This window comes from Dicentrarchus labrax, unplaced genomic scaffold (genome assembly GCF_905237075.1).
Source record: "Dicentrarchus labrax unplaced genomic scaffold, dlabrax2021, whole genome shotgun sequence".
NCBI classification, from domain to species: domain Eukaryota; kingdom Metazoa; phylum Chordata; class Actinopteri; family Moronidae; genus Dicentrarchus; species Dicentrarchus labrax.
Genome location: NW_026136713.1, coordinates 4,761,746 through 4,787,506, shown reverse-complemented (window position 1 = coordinate 4,787,506; position 25,761 = coordinate 4,761,746). Strand labels below are relative to the sequence as shown.

General features: G+C 38.8%; 1 protein-coding gene across 2 annotated transcripts in view; it reads left to right on the top strand.

The window, feature by feature from the left end:
- glra4a (glycine receptor, alpha 4a) overlaps positions 1–23,814 on the top strand; it is a 43,480-nt gene extending 19,666 nt beyond the window's left edge. The window contains exons 2-10 of one of the 2 annotated variants that reach the window (XM_051420635.1): positions 5,194–5,324; positions 6,747–6,814; positions 8,228–8,451; positions 9,774–9,856; positions 13,162–13,299; positions 13,651–13,865; positions 16,663–16,812; positions 19,643–19,753; positions 22,798–23,814. In XM_051420635.1, the coding sequence (XP_051276595.1) occupies positions 5,194–5,324; positions 6,747–6,814; positions 8,228–8,451; positions 9,774–9,856; positions 13,162–13,299; positions 13,651–13,865; positions 16,663–16,812; positions 19,643–19,753; positions 22,798–23,094 (1,417 nt within the window). In that variant the 3' untranslated portion in view covers positions 23,095–23,814. The remainder of the gene's footprint in view (positions 1–5,193; positions 5,325–6,746; positions 6,815–8,227; positions 8,452–9,773; positions 9,857–13,161; positions 13,300–13,650; positions 13,866–16,662; positions 16,813–19,642; positions 19,754–22,797) is intronic. The other variant, XM_051420634.1, reaches the window with a different exon arrangement.
- Positions 23,815–25,761: the final 1,947 nt, after the last annotated feature.

The following is a 25,761-nucleotide window of genomic DNA, read 5'->3' as shown; positions in this document are numbered from 1 at the left end:
GCAAGCATTCAACATTTATGTCTGTCCATGTTTGTTGTCTATACTGAGGCTTTATGTGGTAAATTTTGCAGATGTAAAGATATGTTTGTCTCTTGCTAACCCTCCCTACACCCCACTCCCCAGTCCATTTATGTCCTCATACATCTGACCCTCATGTACTGTATACAGAGTGACAGCTCCAGCTTCTTTTGTGTATGGTTATATATTCCTTGTAACTAAATGATGCAGTGCACTGGAAAAAATGTTCTTTAGTCTAGCCTCTCATTCTGGATCTGAGCTGTCTTGTCACTGAAATTCAACACTAGATATTGTTTACAGGATTTTCTACTTTTTATACCTTCACTGAATCTTCTGACTGCTCAAATTGACTTACGGGATCCATTTACCCACTTTGCAACGTTATATCAACATGGAACTCAACATGCATCTCAAACACTAGCTGCAACAGTATCCATATACATATACCTATATCTACCCCTCTCTACCTACCGTTATAATGAAAACATATTTTTGCTGAGAACTGATACTGTAGTTGATTTGCGATGGTCTTTTCCCCAACTTTCACCACACAGTAATTTCCATGCACAGATATTGTATAAAGTGAGAATTTAAAAAAAATAAAGTTGTCATTGACTTCTTGTCTGGTGATTGGATTGGGTCAAAAACATGCATGGTGTGTCTGGACCCACCATAATTGGGACTTTCGACATAATAACACCTATTATAAACTAGACTGATAGATTGATGGACAAAGCTCGCTGGAGTAGCATTTTTCTGTGAGAAAAATTGGAAAACAAGGCAACCATGACCAACATTGGCCAATGCATCCAGGTTTGCAGAAAATGACTACATGCGGTTTTGGTCATGTGTTACATACTTTGATTAAAATGAATGGCTGACTGAAACGTTTGCTTAAGGCCTGGTGGGGTGGAACAGCAATGAAATGCAGAGTAGCTCTTCAAATGAGTTGCACATACAGTGGCTTCCAGTGGTTGAACTGCTGTTTGTCGTAACAGTGTTTCCCCTCTCATAGCTGTAGACTACAAACTGCCATACAAACTTCATCCAGAGTAGAAGTACTGAATCTTTTAATCAGTGTGATTACTTTGCAGGTCTATATCTGAAAGGATGCCAAGATTAAAACCATGTTTTCAATGGTGTTTTTAGGCCTCTCCTCAGAAAGACGAAATAAAAAATTAATTAACGCGAAAGAAGAGATGTGCACTAGTACTGGCTGGCATACTGAAATTTCAAAGGAAGACCAAATCATTTCTGAGCAGCTGTTTGAATTCCACGTTTGTATAACCATCTCTGTTTTTCTAGTACATAAAAGTGTGTGTATACAATTGCGTTTCAGCTTTGCTTTCAAAAGCTAAATAAACTCACTTACTAACAAGCAAGTGACAGCCAAACTTGCTCTGTAATGGAAGGAAAGTGTGAGAGAGTATTCTCAACAGCAGTCTGGCACGGATGCTCAAATGAAAGGGACGTAGAGGGAAGCAAAAGGTCAGGCTCATTAAATGTCAGCAAAGAGCATCTTAATAATTGAATCATCCAGACAAAGAACCACATAATTTAGCTTTGAAGGGTTCTGAGGAGCCACTTGCAGTTCCAGGTTTATAGTCACTACGCTGTAGATATAATTCTTAGACTGACTGTTTTACAGCACGTTAACCTAAAAAAAAGTATCATCCAAATGCATAAGACATATATTATGCATCCATTTTTGATAAGGGGGGGGGGTTGCTTTTTTTTGGCTGCTGCACTTTCTTTAAACCCTCCGTTAAGGGACATCACTCTGGATGAAAACATTTCAGACATGTTTGTGCCTTAAGGTGAATTATTATGCTAATTTCCAGCTATATATTCTTAGTCGGAGACTCCACTAGAAAAACCTTGCATGATTCACTTTTCAGAAAAAATCTTATTTATTAACCCCTGTGACAATCTTATAGCAGTTAGTAAGGTAAAGTAGCAGAGCAGTCTGAAATCTCACTTTCTTCATATGTTTATCTCATTATTTGAGACATTGGCCTCATTTATTATCAACATCCGAAACTGTAACATGATATATATGACAAAGACCATAATAGGTCCCCATTAAACATTAAAATAGTCACCCTCTCCATGATATAATGTAGCCAGTATTAAAGCACCAATGACACCATATACAATAGTAAGGAGTACAATTAGAAATGCATGAGGGATGACGGACGGGTGATGTAGGCCCCAAGGGCAGAAATCCACAGCTCCTCCCACAGCTCACCCTCATACTCCAAGATGTATCAGACACTTAATGCTAACTGTTGCTGAATTTGATCACTTTAGACTGATTAGAATTACAACTGACAAAGATTTTCCAACTCATCCTCAAAATGCCATGGAAAATATTAGAGTGCTCTCAAATAAAGAATTTAAAGATAAAGGTTTTATTTATGATGTAAATGTTATTACGATTAGTGCAAACTTTAGTATCTTAACCCACCCAGAACCACAAAAAAATGGTGCAGGTATACAGTATATTTTGTCACTGGAACCTTAAAACCATATCCAATCATGAACTGTCAATCAGTGGATCCCTCTTTATATCATTGAGTAAACTGATGACCCCTGACTAAGTGAGTAAGTTTATGTTATATTTAAAACTGTACAATGAACCTAAATAATAGTGAACTTGGTAACTGTAAGACGTTTGTGTAAAACGAGTGATTTGGATGAATTTTGAGCAAATTATTTCTTCTATAGGAAACTTTTTATACAATTCTCTGTCATGTGTCATGTATTTATTCATGTGTCTTATAACTTGTTTAACAATCATACGTACTTTAAAAGGCTTCTTTTGTCTCTAATTCATTGTTTTATTGTCCAGGACATTTGGCCATTGCTCTTTTACTTAAACAATTTACTTTTTTCTTTCCCTGAAGTGTACCAAATGCTGACATATAGGCCTACTGTATATATTTTTTTACATTTTTTAGCACGCCTTAAAATCAAGAAGGCCTCATGACCCCCCATGAAGTATTGGCGACCCCTAGTGGGGGTCCTGACCCCAAGGTTGGGACACCAAGTGTCGGTTAACAGTTTTGACTTCTGACAAGTACTGACTTGTGAACGTACAGCGTAAGGGTGAACCCTTTCTTGTATGCTAGACTTGCTTTGTCTTGGGATGACTGAGTTCTTTGACTGCAGTGAACCCCTTTATGATCCGTCTGAGTCAAAATGCATTCATAAATCTCTGCTAGTATGTGCAGTTGTGTCAGAGACCCATTCTTTTTCCATCAACATTTCTTGAAAACTACAGAGTTTATTGTCTAAATCATTTGTCTCTGAACGCCTGTGACCACCTGTCAGAGAAAATCTCACTTGAGACCTAACAGGATATTTTATTGTTTTGTTTAGATCCGTAAAACAAGCACAACCCAAGACAGACAGTTTGTTATCAATGGCTTAGTGTAAGAGTCTGACCATAAATCCTTCTCTCTGTGTACCTGTGTGAGTTTGTAACTGGGTGTGAGAGGGGGAGAGAAAGAAGGATGAAAAGGGTACCAATATACCATAAAATCAGCAACACTACAGAGTGGACTTCAGCCAGAAGCAGTGAAGTGGAGTCAGGGGACAAGTGAGAGTTGATCTGACTGAGATATGTGCGCACTTACTTACTTACTTGAACATGTATTACTGTAGCAGCACGTTAGCCTCAGACAGCCACTGATTAAACTGATTGAATTGTTTCAAATTACCAATGTCAGTTAAACTGAAACTGCTATAGGCTTCTGCCAGAATAAAAATGTCAACATCCCATTGTCCGTAACTGGCCATTGTCAGAGTGAACGCAAAGTTACAAACATTACTGATTCCAAACAATACCATGGCCTTCTGTTTCATTTCCAGACCCTCTTCTTTGTCCTCTTGTCTGTGTAAGTAAGGTGTAATGTAGGCTTGTCAGTTAGTAATCTGAGCAAACAGGGAATGGCCAAATGGAGGTCTTGGCTCAGATAGTGGAGCAGAACCACTGATCCCCACTGGGGCTATTATTGTGAAATTAGCTGGTAGGACCTGAGACCCATATTGGGATATTTTACTGTAACATACAACAGCATATTTTCCCATAGCTTTATAATTATAACAGTGAAATTGTCGAAACAATTCATAATTGTTGCCTACATTAGTGACTTCACACAAGTGAAAGATCTCTCAGGATTAGCTCAGCTTTACTCTCAAAGTCCCAAAAATATCCTCAATCTTGCAGCCCCAGACGAGGCCGTTAATATGACTCTAAATACAGCTAAGAGGCCGTAAGATTGGGGGATCAGTGACCGGCTACACACACTCATGGGAACACAGGGCATCAGCAAAAGCTGTGCCTCGGAGGGTATTGAACCCGTCCTCTGTACTCCGGAGTTTCAGATCATGACAGATGGTGAACTGTTAACAATTGTAGCAGGTCCAGTAAGAAATCAAATCTATTATAAACTAGGGTTTCCTGGCTTAAATAGTGTTCTTCTCATGTTTCCTTCCATCTTTCTTTGCCTTTTCTCTAAGATTTTCTCTGTTTCTCTCCCTCTCTTTACTTTCACCTGGTCCTGTTGATTATTCCTGTCAGTGGCTGCCTGAGCCTCACTCGAGCTTGTATCAACTCCTTCCTCTCCCCAGTGTGACATTCATAGCATTACAATTGAGCCATCAATCTGTCAAGCCTTACCCCCCACCCCCCCAAGCCATGAGCAGTGGGAAGCACAGGAGAGGGACAAGTTTACCTCTGTGTCTGTTTTGCTTCTCTGTAGTTAGGGCCCAACAAACACAATAAGTCTCAAACATGATGTGAAATAGATAAGCTTTTAGTTGCCAGCTGAGGCAAGCCATTCAGTCATCATTTTTCACCCTCATTTCCCCATCCACCGCTGGGTATTTTTTTGCTGATGACTGACTTGGTGTTAGCTGTTGGCTTCTCATTATTTTTTTCCCAGCACCACACACACACACACACACACACACACACACACACACACACACACACACACACACACACACACACACACACACACACACACACACACACACACACACACACACACACACACACACACACACACACACACACACACACCTCACCACTGCTGTTTCCCAAATATTCTCCCTTTTCTTTCTCTTTGTATTTGTTCCCACTCTCCCTCCCTCCCTGGGTAATGTCAGACTGAGCTCCTGTAAGGAGGAGATAAAGCCCCCCGGCAGGGCAGGACCACAGCTGTCGCCTTCTGACTTCCTGGACAAGCTCATGGGGAGAACGTCAGGATATGATGCCCGCATCAGACCCAACTTCAAAGGTACAGTATATGCCAAGTCAGACCATCACAGTAGCCCTCAAGAAAATCCAGTAGAAAGCACAAAAACTAGAAAACAAAACAAGACCAGTGGATATGTGCTGTACCATTCTTATATGTGCTGTATGTTGCTCCGTCAGAAACTGTGGTATGATTTCAGTTGGGCTTTAAAAACTGAAAAATGATTCTCTGTTTGTCTCATAAATATTGTATTTTTTCCATGATTTCCAGGCGGATTTATGTACATTCATGCAAGATGGAAATCAGCAATAATGATATAATCTGAATGTGTATGTAAGGTTGGATCTATAATTATGTGCATCACGTCTGTGTGTTTAGATTTGACTGAGTTATGACTCCAAGTATGATTTTTGACGCAAATTGCAACAGTCGGGTGCCAAGGGCTTTAAAGTACCTTAATTGCCTCCATGAGCTGTGTGTCACAGCTGCTGCTGCTGCACCAAATGCTGACCATGTTGATAAGCATGCAAAATCAATGAGCCAAAGTACAACAACTAATTTCCTGTTGTTTGTAGAACACTGGCAGACACCTGTCCCCTTCACCTCAAGCAGTATTTTTTCCCTGACAGTCGAGAAATCTCTGGGTTTCGGAAACAAAAGCACTCTGGTTATAAGATCGTGGTTTTGGTTAAATGTTAAAAGCAATAAAAAGTCAGCATTTACTTTTTCAATATTAAACAAAATCCACAATCTTTCCTTACCATAACCATGTCCTTTAAGTGCCTACACATAACCATAAAAAACATTAGCCATGCTGTAGTTGCTAATAATCAGATGCTTCCAAGATAGTGTAGGGAAAACAAATAAAAAAAGCTTCCTCATTATGTTGATAAAAACATAATTTAGGTGATGTTTCTCCTTAAATGTTGCTATGTACACATAGAAGCATATGAACATGGTGTCAACATAATTTCAAAAGGGTTTCATGCTAATGACCCCAAAATGTGGGCAGACGCCCCTCTATTGTGTTCTTTGCTCTTATTTTTAACAATGCCAACATTTCCCTAGATTCCCCAGTTTTTTTTCCTTCTTCTTCTTTAAGTCTGTTTCAGTAAATGAGATTTTGTTGGCTGTAATTACACTTGAAGTGACAAGCCTGAAAAAACATAATTTCTCCTAGTGCCTTTAAACAGCAGGCTCTTCGACAACCGAAGTGGCGCTCGCATGACTTCCGTTGTAGCAACATTTTCAATCACAGTTACTGCACAAGGATAAAAAGTAATAAGGAAACTTTTGTAAAACCTAAAAAGCCATAGGATTTATATAATAATAAATAATAATAATAATAATAATAATAATAATAATAATAATAATAATAGGTATTGTTTTATGTGAACAGCAGTGTGATCTCATGAATCTCATTTGATGGGGAAAGATGTGTTAATCCTGTTTTTCTTCCCCCAGGCCCACCTGTGAATGTCACTTGTAATATTTTCATCAACAGCTTTGGGTCCATCACAGAAACCACAATGGTAAGTAGACCTTAGAGATATAAAAAAGTTTTAAATATGTTAAAGAGGCAAAATGTCTTTACATTATAACAACATTATTATGTGTAAAAATCTGAATGTAGTTTATTTGTTTCTAGACATGATTATGAAGCATGATCTACTTGTATCCCCACATAGAAATGAAACACTCCATCCTCTTTCTTTCCTACCAACTTATTTGCTAATCCACTCAGTGCTGAAGCTATTCCCTCATTTCTGGGTTTCCTGGAGCATAACAGTGCAACCTTCAGACACCAGTGGGTCACTGAAGTGCTGATAATGAACTGTCCACTCTGCAATTAAAATGAAAAATTGAGAAAGTGAATGAAAATGGGTATGAGAGAGAGGACGAGGGGTTCAGGGAGAAATGTCTGTCCTCAAGTCCGCTTTTACAGTGTTATAGCTGCTGGGTCAGCACAATATAGCAGTTGAGTGTTTAAGGGTGTCTGAGGGAGGGCCAGAGGGTCAGACCTCCAGTCAGGTCAGCCCAGAGAACGCCAACACTAATGATGTCATTGTATGCACCGGTGAAGCATATTTTTTATTCTGATAAATGAAGTGAAAAGCAAGAATCTACAATGCCAAAAGATGGATTCTGAATTAATTGCGCAGATTAGAATTCTAATTTAATTACTCATGTATGCTGGCTGCAGGCAGGAGTGGATGTGTTCAGTACTTGTCCTTGGCCTGGCTTGCATTGCCAACCCTCTACTCACCAGCAGCAAATGGCTGCAATGGTTGAACAAACATAACACCATCTTATTCAATCAGTTACTTTAATAAAATCTGATGAATATGTTGAAGCGAGGGGTGTTTCAACAAGAGTGATGCCTTTATTAAACTCAACCACTGAAGTTATACAGAGATGCATCAGCCATAAAAACTCTCATTATGATTTGGAGATCTGTTAACATTATTTTTTATATACAGAAACATTTGTCAAGTACTGCACTTATTGTCTAAGAAAATGCCATTTTACAAAATCAGGAATATTTTGGTTTCAAATCCTCCAAGACCAATTGTTCACTGTGAACACTAAATCCTACATCATGATGCTGCCAGGCTAAACTGGAACTGAGTGTTTGGTAAAGCATAATGGACTGTACAACATAGTCTATTTCTTTGTTTCACATGCAATGATATAATTCACAAGTATTATGTACATGTTCATGTATTATAGATGTAGAAAGAAAGGGGAGGTTTCATAATAGTTTAATTTTTCATAGAGCACAACAGCTTTGATCAGCTTAAATGCATGATCAGTGCACTCCAATAGTGACCAGTAATAGAACATTCCCATGAAATCAGTACTGCAGAATGATCCAAGCTCGCCATCTATACTATAACTTTCACTGGTGATACATGTTCCATTAACTAGCCCGAGTTCTTCCACAGGACTACAGGCTCAATGTATTTCTACGGCAAAAATGGAATGACCCTCGCCTGGCGTACAGCGAATACCCAGATGACTCTCTTGATCTGGATCCATCCATGCTGGACTCTATCTGGAAACCTGATTTATTCTTTGCAAACGAGAAAGGAGCCAATTTCCACGAGGTCACTACCGATAACAAGCTGCTAAGGATTTTCCAAGATGGCAGCGTTCTGTACAGCATCAGGTAACAAAAAAATAACACTCCCAAAACTCAAAGATTGGAGCCATTTGGTACCAATATGGCCAGTTGGAGAATGATATCAGGGGCTTAATAAAGATGTAGCTACAGTATGGTGTGTACAATTCTCTCCATAATAAATAACAAATACATTATAAAGTGAAGAAAATGAGTGCAACTTGTTCTGGTACAATCAAGCAGATGGCAAACAAATCCCAATCATACCTAAACTTCAGTGGACAGCAAGTCTCCAACATACTGCAGGCGTACAAAAATGTGAAGTGCCAAGTTTGCGAATTTAAAGTCTGTTTGTTTCATGACACTTTACACTAGATGGGAAATTTGCAGATGACTTATTAAACCATAACATAGGAGGAGACAACACCTTTTTAGTCCGTGCTTGCATGACACGAGTTCCCATTTTACTGATTGATTGTGGAAATGTAAATAAATCAACTTGGGAAGGCACAACTGCAGTTGAGTAAGTCTGCACATTTCAGGGATGAAAGTAAGAGGAACACACTTTGTGGTTCCAAACTGGTAATTTTGCCTATGAAAATTAAATAGGATTTTATTATTTTTCTGTTTGCTTTACTAAAAATGGCGATAGCTTTTGGAAGAGGGAGAGACATATGTGTTACTCACACTCAGAGTATTGCAAATACAAATAATCACCACCTTATTCCACTGATTTGCTGTGTCCTCTAGATTTACTTACTATGTTTTGTCATTATGGCTCTAAATACATGACACAATTTAGGCAATGTTCGGAGAGTCGATCACTTGGGTATTTGTAATTTGTTCTTCAGCTGGTGAAAAAGATATTGTGTCATCATAACAGTAGCAAATGGGTGCCTGTGTGTATACTGCTGGCGGCTCTTGTCTCGCCTCTGGGCGATGTATTACAGCAGGTAATTACACAGCTTTCCTCCAGACAGACTCCCAAATAGCTCTTTCTCTCTCTTCTTTGAGGATTCTTGAAGGCTTAATGCATCAACACCACAACAAATAAAAGTAGGGATGCCTACACCAATTAGTTTGCCATTAATGTGGTGCGACAAGTAATCAAATGTCAGAGTAACTCAATATGTTTCCCAGTCTGTTTTTTTGAAGGAAAACCTGCTTAGTTTTTTCATTTGTCCAATTTTATTGTATAATCCTCCTGTTTCATAATTTGCAAATTAAAGCAGTTTCTCACTATTTCACTGCTCTTTTAATCTGTTAAATCGTTTCTCCTTGTGTTTGGTGTCTTTTCCTTGAGCCCTTTTGTGCTTTTTGAAATCCCCTATTGCTCCTCTTCTCTTTCCCAATCTGTTTTTCTATCTCAGGCTGACTCTTACCCTGTCCTGCCCTATGGACTTGAAGAATTTCCCAATGGACATTCAGACCTGTACCATGCAGCTTGAAAGCTGTGAGTCTTCTTCTTGTCTTCCTCTCCTTTTATCTCACTTTCCTCTTTTTATTTCCCCCTCTTCCTGATTTCCTACCTTATGCCTGGCTTGTAAAGTGTCTAACCTTGCTATATTCCAAGAGATAGGAATTGTATCTGAATTATACATTTGTCTCATTATTGGGATTATATTCAGTCAATGTGGAAAATGGATCCTTATCTTCTCTAATTGCATCTCATGTGTTGGTGGTTATTTGTTGCACTTGCTAAACTTTTCCCCCGAACAGCAATTATCCAATCAAAGGTGGTGTAGTAAGAGCGTTACTGTAATAGAAAGGGAAAAAAAACTACAAGTGAAAAAGTGGATGGACTAAACAGTGTGTCTGTCTGCTCCGACGAAAGCTGCAAACATTAGCATGTCTTGACAACTCTTGACATGACTTCCAATGCCACAGCCATTATTGTGTCTGATTACAAGCTACAATAAAGAAGCCTACATCCACGACAAGAACATACTGCCCTACTAGCAGCCAGTCATGGATGTTACAAGATCAGAGTTTAAGCTAACATTAGCAGCTTTTGCCAAACACTTTGGTTAGTCCACATTCTAAAAATGTTTTTCTCATGTAACGTTAACAGTGAACCATATTTAATATTTAATACTGATTTACCCAGTTCTTGTTTTAAAATGAGTTGTCTGTAAAAGAAAGTGCAAGAAATGTACAAAATTCATTTGAAACCTTTTAAAAATGTTCGTACATTGATAAAACGTAGGAGAAGAATAATATTCTCCCCTTTCAGTCTTGCCTCGCCTTTAGCAGAGGCCTATCTGTCCTCATGAAACCAATTTCCAGGATATAAATAATAAAACTTTAATTTTCTGTCCCTTTTATTATATGTGACCCACCCCTTGTGCCTAGAGGTGACCTAATTTCCTGTCAAAGGGACAAAAGAATTTAAGTCTAGCAAGAGGGAGGGAACAGAAGGAGCACTTGTACCATGAAGTCTCTGCACCTTTTCAGAAGCATTTCTCACAAATAAATAAGTGAAGCTGAATGCTGGTATCTCTACCTGCACCCTTATCTCATTCAGTAAGAACAAAATGTATTGTTTGTATAGAACTAGTTACTCCCTCTTTGTACAGGAGGCAGCATGATATATTTCTGCAAATTAATACAGGGACAAACCGATCCAATACATTTAGAGCGTCAGCCAGCATGAAAACAAAAATATAAAAGACATTTCCCCCTTTAGGTGTGTAAGGGAGGATAAATGTGTGCTTAAAGCAGCACAGTGTTTGTGTTTGGGGAAGTGTATCACAACACACTCCCATTAGAGGAGATGTAATCATTTCTGATTAAAGGCCTGGTGAGGATACTTGGCCTTGTGTTGACAAGTGCTAGTACAACACCCAAGGGTGTGATCACCTTGGCTACAGCTCGATGTTAAGTGTACATCAGCGGACATCATAGGTTTTACTGCCACTGCTGGAGCTGTGGAAACACCGTCTGCTCAACATGAGAAAGCGAGAGAGAAGCGGGCGATAAAAGAAAGAGAAGAGTTATCTTTGGGGTTTGAGAGAGCCAAGGCCAATCTTCTTTTCTGGCCTTTCATGCCACAGGCTTATATAGATATATAAATAGAACCAACCATAAGATTCTGCCTTATTCTGACACATCAAAGTCCTATATATGCAGCTTATACCACTTCGCTTTGCCATGAGCCATTAGTGTCCAGTAACCTCAAATCTACTTTGTAACTTGAACTGCAAGTGCAAAGCAAGACTAAGACAGCAAATCTAAAGCATAACTGTAGCTGCATTAAGATAATGGCTTTCATTAGGTGCACCGCTTTTAACATGGAAAAGAAGACAGCATGTAACAGTCATTACTCTGCCTTACAAAGGTATTTTGCCTCATGAATTCAATTTATTTTATTGCACCTTGAACACTGTCATTGATGGTTTGACTCTTTGCTGTAGCTGGCAGTAGAATATTTAATTATCTTAAGAAAGCATTGGTATTCCCCTTGCTTGTTAGAGTGGGATGTGTGAATGACAGTGAATTCCCCTCATGAAGAAGATACGTGTTTTGGTGGTGTTATTTTTCAGGCATGTGGTACGGTGATAGGTAATAACATCTTGAATAATTGATATCTTTGTAACTCAGACCCTAAAGGGTCCCAGTAGACACCAGTGTTTTTCAGATGTGAAAGGAATCCTGTGTTGTTGTATGTGTCATGCATTTTTAATACATCTATGATCGCACAGCTGGGTGAAGGAGTGCAACTGTCAAAAAGGAGCAGGCAAATCAACTATGTGGACGCTAAATAATTATTAGCTGCTGTGAGTGTGCTTTACTAAACTGTATATTCACTTGCAAATAAGTATATATTCCATTATGATACAGTTTGTATATCACTACTGGTGCGCATGGATGGTAGTGTGCATTGGAAAGATTACATATACTAATCGGCTCAGTCTGTGTTAGCACAGTATCTCCCACTGTCATAGGCAGATATGCCCCTCATGTCCCCCCCTTATTCTGTAACCTTCAAGCAACCACAACAACATGAATGTAGCTGTGGTGGGTGACCTTTACTGTGACAAACATGATGGCAGAGGGTAGCTGGTAGCTGGACAGATGGGCAAAAGCGACATTACATCACCACAATTGTCCAAGTTTCATTCTCTCTCTCTCTTTCTCTCTCGCTCTCGTCTCATTTGCCAAGGTTTCTTGTGTTTCTCATGCACAGATATACCATGGTAACAAGATCCCAGTTAGAGTTGGGGTGTTGGAAAGAAATTAGGTTAAGAAGGAGGAAGGGGGTGATTATCACAACAATAGTGATAACAAGAAAAGAATATTTAACAGCTTGTGCAGAGATGCACTTGTTCTTCTAAAGTTTTTTTTTAATATACAATAAACTGCATTGCCTTTGTACTACATACATAGTATGGTCATTTTTTTTCTTCCTCATCAAATACATTGGTGATAAGTTAATTTTACACAGTTTTATGAGGATTTGACATGTCTGAGATATTGTACATTAGAGACTGTCTAGGCAGAAATGAGTAAGATATCCTCCTCTTTATCAAGTTAATGTAATTCAGAAAATGTAAACTAGTATGCCATGATGAAATAACGAGATGAATAATATCTTGCCAAAGTTTGCCAGAATTAGTCTGTAATGATGTGACAGATGTATGGAAGGAATAGTGTTCATGGTTGATTCTGTTCAGTATAATCAGAGCTAAAGTGACACATTTCTTACCATTTCTCCCTTATTTAAATATCATCTCTCTCCCCTCTTTTCTCCTTTCACAGTTGGTTACACCATGAACGATTTGATCTTTGAGTGGCTGTCTGAGAACCCCGTTCAGGTGGCTGACGATCTCACCCTCCCCCAGTTTGTGCTAAAAGAGGAGAAGGATTTGGGCTACTGCACTAAGCATTACAACACGGGTACATAATGAATTCCATTTAAGGTGTAGAGAAACCAGGAACTCCCACTTTGGAAATCTAAATTGTAATTGACTGGTTCAGCTGATTTCTTCTCCAGAGGAATGTAAAATGAGTTTGTTATACGATAGAGATTCAACAACTACAACACTGAATCCTGTTGGTTCTTGATTTAATATACATATGACTTGCTGGAAGGTTAAAAGAAGAGTTGTTTTCACCAAAATGGAATTTCAATACACCTTTATTGAACTTTTTATCATACATCTACAGTTTTTATTCATTATCCCCACAGTGTAATTAAAAAAATGTTTTAGAGCAAGATAATTGAATGTACCTTTAATGTGTCTGCAGGTAAATTCACATGCATTGAGGTGAAGTTCCACCTGGAACGTCAGATGGGATACTACTTGATCCAGATGTACATCCCTTCCCTTCTCATTGTCATCCTTTCATGGGTGTCTTTCTGGATTAACATGGACGCTGCACCAGCCAGAGTGGGTCTGGGCATCACTACTGTTCTGACGATGACCACACAGAGTTCTGGTTCAAGAGCCTCACTGCCCAAGGTAGGTCTGGAGACTAGAGACCAAAATGTATGATGTTTGTAGGGGAAGGTGGATTCTGTTGTAGGTGGACTATTTACTGAGCAAACTGATCAACAAGTGTGTTTAGTTTATACAGTTATAGTATTAAAATCTGATGTTGGACTAAAGGTCCAGTTTGTAACATTTAGGAGGATCTATTGTAATATAATACTTATAGGTATGTTTATATTTGTGTATAATCACCAGAAAATAAGAATCATTGTGTTTTTGTTACCTTATGATGAGCTGGTTCTACCTACAGAGGGAGCAGGTCCTCTTCTATGGATGCCGCCATGTTGAACTACCATTTATTTCTACAGTAGCCCAGAACGGACAAACCAAACACTGGCTCTAGATTGGGGAGGGAGAAGTGAGAGAGTTGCAGTCTGCCACTAAATCTTACACACTGGTCCTTTAAGACATGTCCTGCTTACTGTATGTCTGAAAATCAATGGGAAGCAAATAAAACAAGTTCTCTGCTATAGAACTTGAAATATTGGTCACAGAAAACAATATATTTTGTAACTGTAATCATACTGTATGCTTTTTTCCCTTCAATAAGCAATGTGTATGAGAGGAAATGGAAAAGGGACTTATTGTTATCAGCTCCAAAAGAAAGGTCAGGGAAAGAAAAAAAAATCTAATAAACAGATGGCCTGAAACATTTTTCTCTGACATATCCCCAAAAAAAGTGATACATGATTTAGAAATACCATTACCTTTTATATCTGATATTTCCAGACAAGCTGACAAGCCCGACCAAAATCCTCTATGAAAAAAGTGGCAGGCGCACAATGGATTTTTGGACTGCAAAGTGTGTACTTTTACTAAAGTTGGGTAATAGAGGCATTTGGAGGGGGTTTTGGAATGGGACGACCTACTACAGCGTACTTAGTCATGAAATGCTGACTTTGCACAAGGCATGTCCTGATTTAGAGACTCACTTGGGAGCAGACAAACAAGGGCCAGGTCGGGTGAGGACACTCGCATGTGAAAGACATGGGCACACCATACCTGGGGAGAAGGTGAGGGAGCAGGGGAGAGACATATTGCATTATACCATCATGACGGTAAATACTTTTTTCCTGATTGGTTGGCAGGTGTCCATTAAAAATGTGTTTTAAAATACCATGATGATAGTTCCAGCATACAGTTTAACAGACGTTCTAAATCAGTGCACAAGGTATATTAAAATTACTGGTAACCATAGCAACAGGACTTCAGCTGGTGTTAACGTTCACTGATGGTTGTAGAGACTACATTTTGACCCTGAGGAAGAATTTTTAAAAAAAATTTTAAACTTAATTTAGCTGGGGAATAATCGCTGAGAGCCAGACTCTTATTCAGGAACGCCCAGCTCACAGTCACACAGCTGAACACATTCTACACACATTCTGCCCACTGCAACCAGTCTTATCTGCTACTGAGCAGCTCCACTGAAGAAGTTGGGGGTTAAGTGCCTTGCTCTAGGACAACTAAGTGGTGGTAACTGGGGGGGGGGGTGTTCTTTCACTGTTTCCACACAGATTTAAGTAATGGTTCCTGAATCTTTTGGTTTGAGAACCAGAGCCATGGTCACAGTTTGTGCCTTAATGTGGGTGTGACTTATAGCCTACCCCTTTTTGGAGGCCCGAAGAGGCATAGATATCAACTTGCTTCCAGAATTGGAGTGCCTAAATATTTTGGAATATTGGAAGCAAATAAATGTATATTTATTTTCTAGATTTACTTTTCTTGGGGACCCATTGGGGTTCCACTTTGTTGAGTCACCACTGGCAAGATGCAGTCAATACGCATTGATTTTATGCTTAATCATGTAGCCATGATAACATAAAACCTTTAAAAAAAAAGGTCCAGTTTGTAAGATTTAGGAGAATATACCATCAGAAAAGGAATACACGTAATATTCATACATAGACATGTTTTTGTTACTGTATAATCACCTGAAACTGAGACGACTTAATCGCAAGATGCTAAAAAAAATCCTGCACACTGGTCCTTTAAGGCTACAAAGGCTTCAATAGCCCTTGTTTAACCATGGCTTGAACTTGGCCTTTCCTGCTGCAGTATATATAAATACTACAAATGTACTTCAAATAAAGTTGTATATGAAATTCACCTTGATTGCACCCGTGATTGCCAAAAATGAAGTAATTGCCTGAAATATGAAAAATAAAAAAGGATAACCATGGGGGAAATGGGTATTAGATTTGATATTTTCATTTAATTTAAATACTTTTATTAAGCTTATTAGAAAACCTAGTCAGTGGGTGTTAAATTGCATGTTAAGACGGTGAAAACTGACTACGATGTGTTACAGCTGGAGTATGAGACTGTAATGAAGTGTTGATTAAAAGATGGCTTCCAGTGTTCACAAGAGGTACGAGTTTGTACCCTACTGATGTGTTGTATCCTGTTTTTTTCCCCTGCAGTTTGACGACTGTTATAGATACAGCGGTAACAGTCAGCAAACTGCTGCTCAATTGAGTACAGTTTCCACACAATGCTTGCTCAGTGGGCGTTGTTGATTTGCTGTGACATATCCTCTCTCATGAACGACCCGGCCAGGGCTCTCCTCAAGTCTTAGCCATGACCTGTCTCATGGCTATGTGTCAACTGCCCACATCCCACTGACTCATTATAAATCTTGGCCATCCCAAAGATGTGTGTCATTATGTGCCAGAGGAAGCTGAGGGATGTGTAGTTTGTGAGCAACCCACGGATTAACCATTAGCTTCATTGATTGGCCATTGATGACTGTGACCTTGTCTGTTCCCAGGTGTCCTATGTGAAGGCCATTGATATTTGGATGGCAGTATGTCTCCTGTTTGTGTTTGCTGCCCTGCTGGAATACGCAGCAGTTAACTTTGTCTCAAGGCAACACAAGGAGTTCATCAGGCTGAGGAAAAAGCAGCGGCAGCAAAGGATAGTAAGTATAAATCACACACGAGCTAAAGCATGCTTATATACATATATGCACTTAAACATACACACACTCACACATTGTGCCACATTGTGTGTAGCAGTTTCTAAAAAAGTAAGCACAGGGAGCGCACATACTCCACTTCAGTCCTTGTCAGCCTCTATAACATTGACTTACGCCTCTTGTTATTGTGGGATGCTGTATATTCAGGACCTGACAACATCAACACGCTACAGCTGGCTGTCATATTAGATGAGGGAGATCTGCTCATTTCAGTTCAGCTCGTTTCCATGCTGTGCACTGACCTGTGAAGAGCCTTTCTGATCCTTTCCCTCTGTCACTACATTTGACACAGAGCAAAAGCCTGTGGGAGTGGGATACCTAACCCTGCATTCAGACTGCAACACTGATACATTTCTGTATTCTGACCTGTTGTGGGCAGCGTGAGACACTTGGACTGCACTGGTCACTGCTGTTGTATAACATAACTTACCCATAACATATCCATTTTGATTAGTAAATATGGGGATATCTTTAATGTGTAACATATTTAAATAAGATATGCATTAATGTACTTACAAAAACTTGATTAAGAATCTTTCTTTGTAATATTGAATATTCATTGCCTACTATGGCTTTCATGGGGAGCTCTTATTTCTACAATGGGGGGAGGTCACTGACTGTTACTCACAGTATGCCAAATGTAAAACAGAGAAAAGAATAATGGTGATTCAGCATGCAGACTGAGTGAGAGTAGGAAAGTTATTTTTTTTTAATCTTTTCTGAGTTAAAGTGAGTGAAGTTAATGATATTGCACTGTTAAACTTTAGTGGCGAAGGCAGGAATAGCATGTATGCTGCTTTCTTTTTTTAAAGTGATTTAGCTCACCCTCATGCATGAATCATACGTCAATAATAGCCTAATTTTACGCATGATCCATAAAGATAGAGAAAAATAGAATGCATGGCAAAAATAGTATATTTTCAATATTTTAGAGATCCCCAGAAATTTCCCAAATCACATTTTAAGGGGAGCTCATGGTCATTAAGAGGAACCAAGCTCCCGCTGGCTCCCCTGTGGTCTGCACCCTGATTCCTACATTGCAAAAGCTTGATTGGTGCATATGACTGTATGACCGTTTTTTTTTCCAACAGAGCCTTGTCCACTTTAAGAGAAGAGCAAAGACAAAAACAGCACAGAAAGAAAATTTATATAAAATAACCAATACTGTTCCACTTTGGGCAGAGTGATGCAGCATGTACAACAGAGAGCGCTCTTCTGCCCTGATATCCTAAAATTTTCAACTCTACTGTCTCTCCCCCCTTTACCCTCTGCTTCCCACTCCCTCTTGTACACCAGGTGGCAGATATCACGTCAGCATGCAGCTCTTTCCGTAAATCTGCTGTCATGTCTGAATGAAGCTGGGAGAAACATGAATGTAAAAGTCACGCTGTCATGTCTGAAAGACAAAAAGTCATCACTTTAACAGATAGATGACGCTAATAATGCTACATATTCCACGTCTGGAAAGGGAAAGATTTTTCACATCCTGTCAACCCAAAAGTGGTTCTTATCAATGTCTTATTACGGATATATAAAGCATTAATACATTTTGTATTAACATTATTTCACCCTGACTTTCAGGAACATTAGAGGAGGTTGTGTATTTCAGGTTCTATCCGTTTGGCGGCCCCTGGAATTTCTTGACATCTTCCCAGATCCAGATTTTTCATATATGTTTACAACCTACCTATAATTTTTTCCATTCCTGCTCCTCCGCAGGTTTCTTCCATTTTCTTTCCCATTAAAAGTGTTTTTAGGGAGAGTTTTTGCCTTATCTGAATCAAGGGTTTTGTTGTTTTTTATCTTGGCATTATTTGTCTTCCAAACAAATATCCCCTAATTTGGATCCTATCTTGAGCAACAATTATCAAGGAAACACACTTGTAAGTTGAAAAAGTGTTTACAGAAAGGTGTGAGATCATTTGTGACACAGAGAGGTTTGTCTCAAGAGAAACAGACGGCACATCTTGAAAATCCCATTAAACAGCTCACAGGCTGGGCAGCTTCCCAGACTCATGGCAAAGTTCCCTGAAAAGGCAGAATAGTCCAGCAGATTTACTGGGCAGTCTGCCTTCCTACATCAATACAAGACAGAGAAAATGATGGTCTGTAGAGGAAAGGACTTTCCCTGTCCACATCAGTTGCACAATTGGGGAGTTTGAGGTTGCAAACTATCCTTTTGAGAGGTATCGATGCATGAACTGATGTGTTGTACTAGAGGTTTGCAATCTGATGGAGAGTACAAATCCCAGACTGAGCAGCTTTAATCATTCCACTTTATCAGCTTTGTGTTAGCCAAACAGCTATATGCATGTATATCAAGACAGCCTAAAAAATACAAAAATAAAAATTCGAGCTTCCATTTATAGTCTTTACAGAAATAACTTGAACAGGCTCCTTGAGGATCCTTCATTCATCTTCAAAGCCAGTTCCCTAAACTAACAGCCGTAGAAAATGTCCTGTATTATCACACTCACAGTTCCTCTTTAATTAAAAGCTGAGAACGTCTGCCTGAGTTTGTTGTTCAAATATGAAGTTTGCATCTTTAATCACTTTATTTTTGGCACAGCACAGGTAGATTTTTCATGTAAATGAAACACAGGGAATTCTTGTTCCCAGCTAAATGTGAAGGCCCATGTCCAAAACTAATTATGAATTCAGCACTAAGGAATTTCTCTTACAAAAGACAACCAATATCTTGTTCTACAACAGAAGATAAAATAAGGAGCAATAATGGTTTTTTTCAATTTGTCTACCTTCCTTTCCACTGGAGGTGTTTGCCAGTCAGCCTGGGAGTGTTGAGTCGTTGCGGAAAGTGAATGACATCCCTGGTAACATCTCAACCTACAGGAATCTGAATCAGCACTGCAGCGCCTGTGCCAGGGTAAAAACTGAACCCTATGTCAACCCTGACCTTCAAACACAGTTTTTGTCCAGGCCCCTCCCCCTACCCGTCCTTCAAACCTGAATACATCCCGGCATCTCTCCCACAACGCAACCCGCTTCGTGCTGATCTTGCTCCATCACTAGAGCCCTCTCTTTCTGCCCTTCTGCCCCTTTATACCTAACTTGAAATTCTTGCTCTTTGTCCTTTCCCAATGTGTTTTTAAAGGCTAATTTAAATTCAACATACATTTCCCCCTTGTTCTCTCCTCATCATCCAATTTTTTAGTTCCTTTTTTTCCCCCAGGAATTTACTAAAGGAAGAGAAATAGTTTTGTTTTTAATTTTCATCATCTAGCTAGCTATCAATCATCTAATAGACCTTTTTCACAGCAGCCATTTTGACAGGAAAGCTATGTCACATTTTCACGTTAAAAAGTCTATAAACACTAGTTATCTGTATTTTATTGAGTGTTGTACTTACTTTATACAAAAGGTTTCCATCAATGTTCAAACCCAAAGAAATCTTTATTCAGGTTTTACCAGTTGCCTGTCGACGGCTTTGAGCATGCATCAGCGTTGTGGTTGTTTGCCAAAAGCTGTCATAAGTTGACTTTTTATCTAGTTTTAAGCCACATTTTATGATAGACTTTTTAGAAACATCCTGAAATTACATATTGTATGCTGAAATAGTAGGGTAAACACAGCAGTTACCAGTGACACTAAGGTTCCATTTAGTACAGCAGAGACTTCCCAGTAAGCCAACATGCACATAAGCAGCACTTTGACTCGGTTTGACCCGAATGGAACAGAACCTTAAGTAGTATCATCAGTAACATCTGTGTTTATCCTACTATTCTATTTCAAAATAGCTGCTGTGAAAACGTCTAATAAAGAGAACTAGTTTGCTTTCTTGAGGGATATAGATTGATATCTTTCATGTCTGTGCATGAATATGGAGCTACAGGACACAGTTGGTAGCCAATTAGCTTAGCTTAGCATTAAGACTGACAACTGTCTACAGTCTTAATGCTAAGCTAAGCTAAACTAAATGGATGCTGGTAATAGCCTCATATTTTCCAAACATAAAATGTTGTATCAATCTTCTGATACAACTCTCAGCAAGAAGTAGAACATGCACATTTTCCAAAATGTCAAATTATTACTTCTAGTTTTTACAGTTGTTTTAGTTTAGCCTTCACCAAAATTCTTCGACTGTCACTGATCACTCCCTGAAAACAGCCACCTCCACAGTAACTTATTCTCAACAGTGATAATCAGAGCAGTCTCAACTGATCTTATTCCAACAAATCACAGTATGTAGCTGCTGCTGGCAGCACAGAGCACAAACGATGAACACCTATTATCTTTAGAGAAACGCACCATTAGACTTTAGCACATGATGTACTGTATCGTTCAGGAAGGAGTAGGAGGGATAATTAAGCTGTGCTAGAAGAGCTACAACTCCCTGTGTCCCTTTTGTATGGTGCGATTTGTCATTGGGAACACATACTGTATTAACCATAAAGTTACTCACAAACAGGCAAATGTATGAGGGAGGAAGTTTGCAGTAAGTGAAGTCAGTGGCTTAGTCTTTAGCTAAACGGTGAAGGTGCAAACAAAGGGCAATTGGCAGAGATCAGAGGTAGGGGAAGTTTAAATGAATATACTGTGCAAGAGAAATTTAACAGTAAGAGACAGGTGGCGACAGGTGTGAAATACATTAGTAGCTTTGAACCTTTGACAGGAGCTGGTGAGGTCTCACAGCCAAGTCTGTCCAGCACAGAGATGTGAAGTTCGGCAGAGTACCAGAGAGCTGCCAGGGTCAGTGAGAGAGAAACAGAGAGAAGGGGGGACACAAGGATCAGAGTTTTCAGGGCACTTCACACTGACTACTAATCATCCAATTTAGATCCCACGTCTTCACTTTCCCCTGCTAAAGTGAATCTCTCAAAGTGTCAGAGGGCTGTCAGAGTTAAGCTGCATGTCTATTAATATTCTCTTCAGAGGGCAGGAACAGTGTCTCATTCACTGTAAAAAAGAAAAAAAAAAAAGTCCCCCGCCATTCATCAAAGCATAATGCCAAGTGCAAGCTTTTTTTTGGTGGGGTTGAGATCATGACTTTTTATTAATAGGCATTTTGAAAGGTCTATCATTCTGCAACTTTGAAAAGAGCCGGAAAGGAGAGATGGAGGTTAATTTTTTGATTAACTTTAAGAATTATAATTTCCTTTCTTCCTTCTAATGATGATGCCCTCCGATTCCCCTCTTTGTGTCACTTTCAAAAAGCTTGATTGATTAAAGAAAGTTTATCTGAGGCTAGTGCCTGTTTTAGCCCCAGTTTGTGCCTATCATGTGTTACTATTACAATCACAGAGGTAAGCAGCCGGTTCTCTTAAAAATAAAAACACAGTGATGTTTGATGGTTGCTTAACAATGCTTATGGTTATGATTACTAAAATCCTCAGCTGTACGACAAAAAAATAATAAACAATCCATATGTGTTTAATGAAAAAATGTGGTAACATTTTCTTGTTTTGTAAAAAGCAAGGACAGATTTCCAGCTATCTGGATTAGAAAATATTGAGAAACAGGTCAAAAATCTTTTGTGCACTGGACAGAATATTTTATCCAGATGGTTAGAAATTTTTGGAAATACCTTTAGAACAGCGCTAAGTGTTGTTAAAACACCATCTGGGCTTTTCAAATATTGCCAGGTATTTATTTTTCCAAAAAACAAATGCTTACCTCTGTGACTTTAATGTACTCTAATGAAAACGCAAAAGGCACAAAATGGGGCTAGTGCTCGTTTTAACACACAATCACCGACAAATCTATTGTATTTTATAGGCTTCATCCCTGAATTCAATGTATTTCTTCTGTGGATGTTCTCAATATGTTGCACTCTGTGGCCCTTTTGTGCTGCTACAGTCCAAAATGCATTCAGGAATCCGCCACTAAAGGAAATGGAGACGTAAAAAGCTGTAAGCCAATTCTTGTTGACAGCAAGAGGCCAATCTGTTTCCCCTATGCTTGACTCCACAGGAGGAGGAACTGGTGAGGGAGAGCCGTGGTTTTTACTTCCGGGGTTATGGACTGGGTCACTGCCTGCAGACCAAAGATGGAAATGCTGTGGAAGCAGCCACTGTGTTCGCCCCCCCACCACCTCCTCCAGTTTCCTTGTACGACGGAGAGGTACTTCATAAGCGTTTTGTGGACCGGGCCAAACGCATTGACACCATATCCAGAGCAGTCTTTCCCTTGAGCTTCCTCATATTCAACATCTTCTACTGGATCACCTATAAAGTGCTGCGACACGAGGACATTCATGCAAATTTGTAAAAATGCTCTCTGCAAACCCTAGTTACTACATTTTAGGTTTTTGTTTCTCAGAACCAAAACTGCCTGTCAGATCTACATTACAATGAAGAAATGTTGTCAAGAGGCATATCAGCTTCTTAAAACCATTGCTAAAAACTTTGTGCTCAGGTGCGTCTTCAGGATCTCAGACGAAGAATGATTAAGCAGAAAGACAAGGTTAAGCTGCATGGATTCAGGCTGGTGTTGTTAGTGATTGCCCTCTAGTTTCTCTCTTGGTTTGATTCGTCTGGATTACAACAGAGACAAAACACTGCTGGTTCTTGTGAGTTTATGACCTTTGTTTGAGATGATGAGAGTTCAGAGAAGTCGATGTTGATCCTGGCTGGATGAGACATACTGACTTGAATTTACTACGCATCTTTGAATGAATGTTTTTGAAAATTCAAAAGATAATGGGTTGTTTTTTTACACCTTTAGATTATCAGATAGGTACCTATGGGTGCAGGGGGAGGAATGGGTCTTTGATATTTATTAATATTCAATAGGTGGTGATAATTCAATTTAGAAAGAAAATTAAAAACAAATATATATATATATATATATATACACACACACACATACATACATACATGTGTATAAAGTGTATATAAACAAGCTGTTCATTAAATTGCACAAAGCACAAATATGTATTTCCTTTTGTCTAAATTTAAATAAATTGTTATTCTGCCAGGAAACCAGAAATGATTTGTTCCTCTTTAAGCTGAAGATTCAGTTTATTACTTTGAAAAAGGATGCAGGGGTCGTGCAAAGGAATGCTTTTTAAGTGTTTAAGAAATTCAGTCAGAATAACTGCATTAAACACAATTACTTTTCTATTTCAGTCCTTTAATAGACTCCATCAGGTCCAAATCCCAAGGGGGAAAGTCAAAACCTTAAACCGAAGGTGGAATTAATCAAATTCTTCAATAAAGCAAATTGTAACAGCTGCAGATGCAAAATAAGTAATCTGTTCATATCAGTGGTTCTTCTTTCTTCTTTTCTTCGATCATGACTATAATTGTCTGCTGTAAAACCATACTTGCATTATCAAACTGGGAGCAATCTGGACAAACTTCTTGAGAAAATTACATAAGAGCTGCCATTTCTTTCCCAGTCTCAAGAGTGGATTTGAAGGTGTGGAAATGCAGGGCTGCAGTGGAGGGGGGGCGGGGGGGGCATCGCCGGCGAGGGAGGACGAATGAGTTTTTTAATGGGAAATCAGAGGGTTGTTTTATCAACTAATGAGTTTGAAAAGGGCTTGGTGTTCCACTGCTAATGACAATGAATTCAAAGAGGCAGCTGGAGCCTACTGTCCGTTTGTCGGCAATCCTAATCAACCCCTCTGTATTGTATGGTTCCCCAGGTAATGAAAAAGAGTGTGTGTGTGTGTGTGTGTGTGTGTGTGTGTGTGGTGTGTATGTGTGTTCTCAAGCATGCCTTTGTTTCTATTTTATCCTCTCTGTTATATTGATATAGATTTTTAAAATGTATCCAGTGTTCCATATTATCTTTTTCAATCACAGCCTATTGCACTGGAGTAAAAGCTGAAATAAGGGGGCTCTGTTGCAGAAAGGGTTGGTGGTATATCTTTGGAGCATAAATAAAGACATAATAATAATAATAATAAAGACAAGACGAGCCCACTTATTGTCACAGATAACGAAGGAGTAGCTTGATATATTCACTGAAATCCCTCACACTGACAGCTTATGTAGATTTATAAAACAGAATGTGAGGGCATGCAAATGTCAAAGATTGGTTGTTGCTAGTCACTGCTTTCCCAGTCCCTACTGTAAAAAAATAACAGCTCCAAACCTTGGATTGGAGACATTTCTTGTCATAGAGAACACTAAAAACCATACATGACATCTGTATGCAAATGTAAAAAAACAATACCAATACTCGTTGATTTAAGTTATAACTAATGACTTCAGCAATTGTTAATAAATCATTTATTATCTTATTGATTATCATTTATAATCCATTAACACCAGCAACATTTGGGTCGCTAGGTTCTGAAAAATCTAGTGGTGTCTAACCTCCTCCAGCATGACACTTTCTTTACCTTACTATCTCTTTAGTTCATCATGAAGACACTTCCAATGGATCTTTTGACCACTTATCTTCTGGAAAAGAGCATTATAAATGACTTATTGGCATGTATAGCAGTTAACCAGATGGCTTATTGGATTACCAAAAATTATGATTTCATTATTACCAAAAAGAAACCAAATTGCTTTTAAAGCATTTGGAATTGCATTTGATTTGTTTGAACAGTGCTGTATAAATAAAAGTTTGATTGATTAATTGATAGATACATTTTTAAAATGTCGGTAAATTGTGGAAAATGTCAAAGCTAAAATGTCTTCGTGCTCTATCTTCAGATCTTCAGGTGTTTTGTTTTTGCAACTAAGAATTTAAAACTTAAAATTTTCATGTTTTCTTTAGAAAAATGTCTCAAGTGTTACTTTTTTTTTTCTATTTAGAGTTTTACATGTTTCAACTTAAAACACAAAAAAAGTAGTATCATTAGTTGTAACATCGCCTTAGCAACTATCCTGTGACTAACTCAGTGATGAGATCGTTTCAGTCATGACGACAAAAAACAGCACGTTTGTGGCAATATAAGAAGCTTTTCTAAATCCACAA